Here is a 1936-nt window from a genome sequence, read left to right as displayed (position 1 = left end):
GCCTGGAGGGCACCCGCCTGTGGGCACCCGCCTGGAGGGCACCCGCCTGTGGGCACCCGCCTGGAGGGCACCCGCCTGTGGGCACCCGCCTGTGGGCACCCGCCTGGAGGGCAGGCCCCGACAGATAGCCGTCCCTCCTCAGAGCAGGGGCTGACGGTGTTGCTTCCCCAGCGCGCACAGGCTCACGCACCCCTCCCGCCCGCAGACCCCTTTCAGAAGTCCTGGATGGCCCCCGAGGCCCTCGGCTTCTCCTTCAGCCCGAAAGCCGACATCTGGTCCTTGGGCTGCATCATTCTCGACATGGTCAGCTGCTCCTTCATGGAGGTGAGCCGCCTCCAGCGCCTTCCCGGCCACCACAACCCCACGCCCCACGGCAGGCGGGTGGAGTGGGCCCTGCGTGCCTCCCCCGCAAGGGCCGCCCTCCTCCTCAGCCTCCTCCGGCCCCAGCCAGTGGGCCCCACCCCTGCACTCAGCACCCACTCCAGCCTGCGCCTCCCTGCGGCCCCCAGATGTTCTCGCTGTCCGTCCTTTCCGGTGCGAAAACCGGCTTCAGGGGCCCAGGGGCATGGAGCGGCCGCGTGGGCTGTGGGCTGCGCTCTGGCCCTGTTCCAGGTCAGGGTGCCGGGAGCTGCAGGCGGTGGCCTGAACCTCTGGGGCCTGAGCACGGGCTGCTTGTCGCCCACAGGTGCACCCCAGGGGGCAGCCCAGCTGGAGGCCCCGCACCAGGGACAGGGCCTGTGGGCGGGAAGGAGGGTCCCCCACTCCCTCTGCCCAGTGAGAGGCTGCTGGCTGCTCTGAACCTCTGCCCCTAGAAGGTCTTGGGCTCAGGTGGTCTCCGGGTGGTCCCGGAGGTGGTGGCCGCAGCTTCCCCGCTTCCCTCACACTCCCCCCGGTCCCAGCCACTTTCATTTGGTTCTGAAACGCGAGACCCGGTGTCCTGTCTCCTAGGCCACCGAGGCCATGCTGCTGCGCAAGTCCATCCGGAGCCTCCCCAACAAGCTGGGCAGCGTCCTGAGGACCCTGGAGGAGCGGCGGGTCCCCCAGGCCAAGACCTGCAGCTCCCTTTTGCCCCAGATGCTGCAGATCGAGCCCTCGGAGCGAATAACAGTCCGGTGAGCGGGTGAGGGCTGCACTGAGGTGTCCGTTTCTCTCTCCGTGTCCCATCTGTTATCGACGTGTCACTGGGGTCTGAAGGCCACACCCTGCCTCCCCTGCGACCTTGGTCCCCCAACAGTGGTCTTCACGCTGGTCCTTGAGCGGAGACGACGCTGGCTTCGCCGTCACTGAGGGCGCACGGCCCCAGGACCAGGAACGGTGCCGACTCTAGTTTAAAACTGGAAGGAAAAGGCGAACCTGGAGCGATGGCCCCGCCTGGGTCTGTCCGCCTTTTTGCCGCCACAGGAGCAAGACCTGATGTTCTGGTCTGTTTCTGTGGAGGAGGGGCCCCCGCAGGCGCAGGCGAAGGGCCGGGGCTCCGCCTCCTCCTCTGCCTGCGGGAGCCGTGTCCCTCCTGGAGGCGGGGCTGCTGGGTGCGAGCTGGACACCCTGTGACACGGGGAGAGGTGCTGCCACACCGAGTGCGAACAGGGAGGTGGGCCAGCGTCCGCCGCCCGGAGCCCATCCGTCCATCCCCATCCGTCCGTCCGTCCACCGCAGGGAGAGCCGCGCGGTGAGTTCGCACTGTCCCTCTCCAGGGAGGTGATCCAGCTCACCCTGATGAGCAGCGACTTCAGGCCAACCTGTGTCTCCCTGTTGCTGCACCAGCGGGACGTGCCCGAGTTCATCACCGCCATTATCTCGGAAGGCCACGTGGCCCGCCTTCTAGGTGACGAGGGGGACCCTGTGTCTCAGCCCCACAACCCAGCCCCCGGACTGCTCCCCCGGGGTGGCCAGTCGGGGGAAGGCCTTGGGCAGCCCCTCCACCACGGCAGGCGTG

The 1936-nt window shown here is 68.6% G+C and overlaps 1 protein-coding gene across 1 annotated transcript in view; it reads left to right on the top strand.

Annotated features, from left to right (window-relative positions):
* The window catches only part of STKLD1 (serine/threonine kinase-like domain containing 1), a 49764-nt gene that overhangs the window by 11589 nt on the left and 36239 nt on the right, over window positions 1–1936 (top strand). Inside the window, exons 8-10 of the mRNA XM_015572374.1 lie at window positions 206–324; window positions 949–1112; window positions 1695–1933. Coding sequence (XP_015427860.1) covers window positions 206–324; window positions 949–1112; window positions 1695–1933 — 522 coding nt within the window. The remainder of the gene's footprint in view (window positions 1–205; window positions 325–948; window positions 1113–1694; window positions 1934–1936) is intronic.

Source organism: Myotis davidii, unplaced genomic scaffold (genome assembly GCF_000327345.1).
Source record: "Myotis davidii unplaced genomic scaffold, ASM32734v1 scaffold609, whole genome shotgun sequence".
NCBI classification, from domain to species: Eukaryota; Metazoa; Chordata; class Mammalia; order Chiroptera; family Vespertilionidae; genus Myotis; species Myotis davidii.
This window is presented reverse-complemented; position numbering and strand designations above follow the sequence as displayed.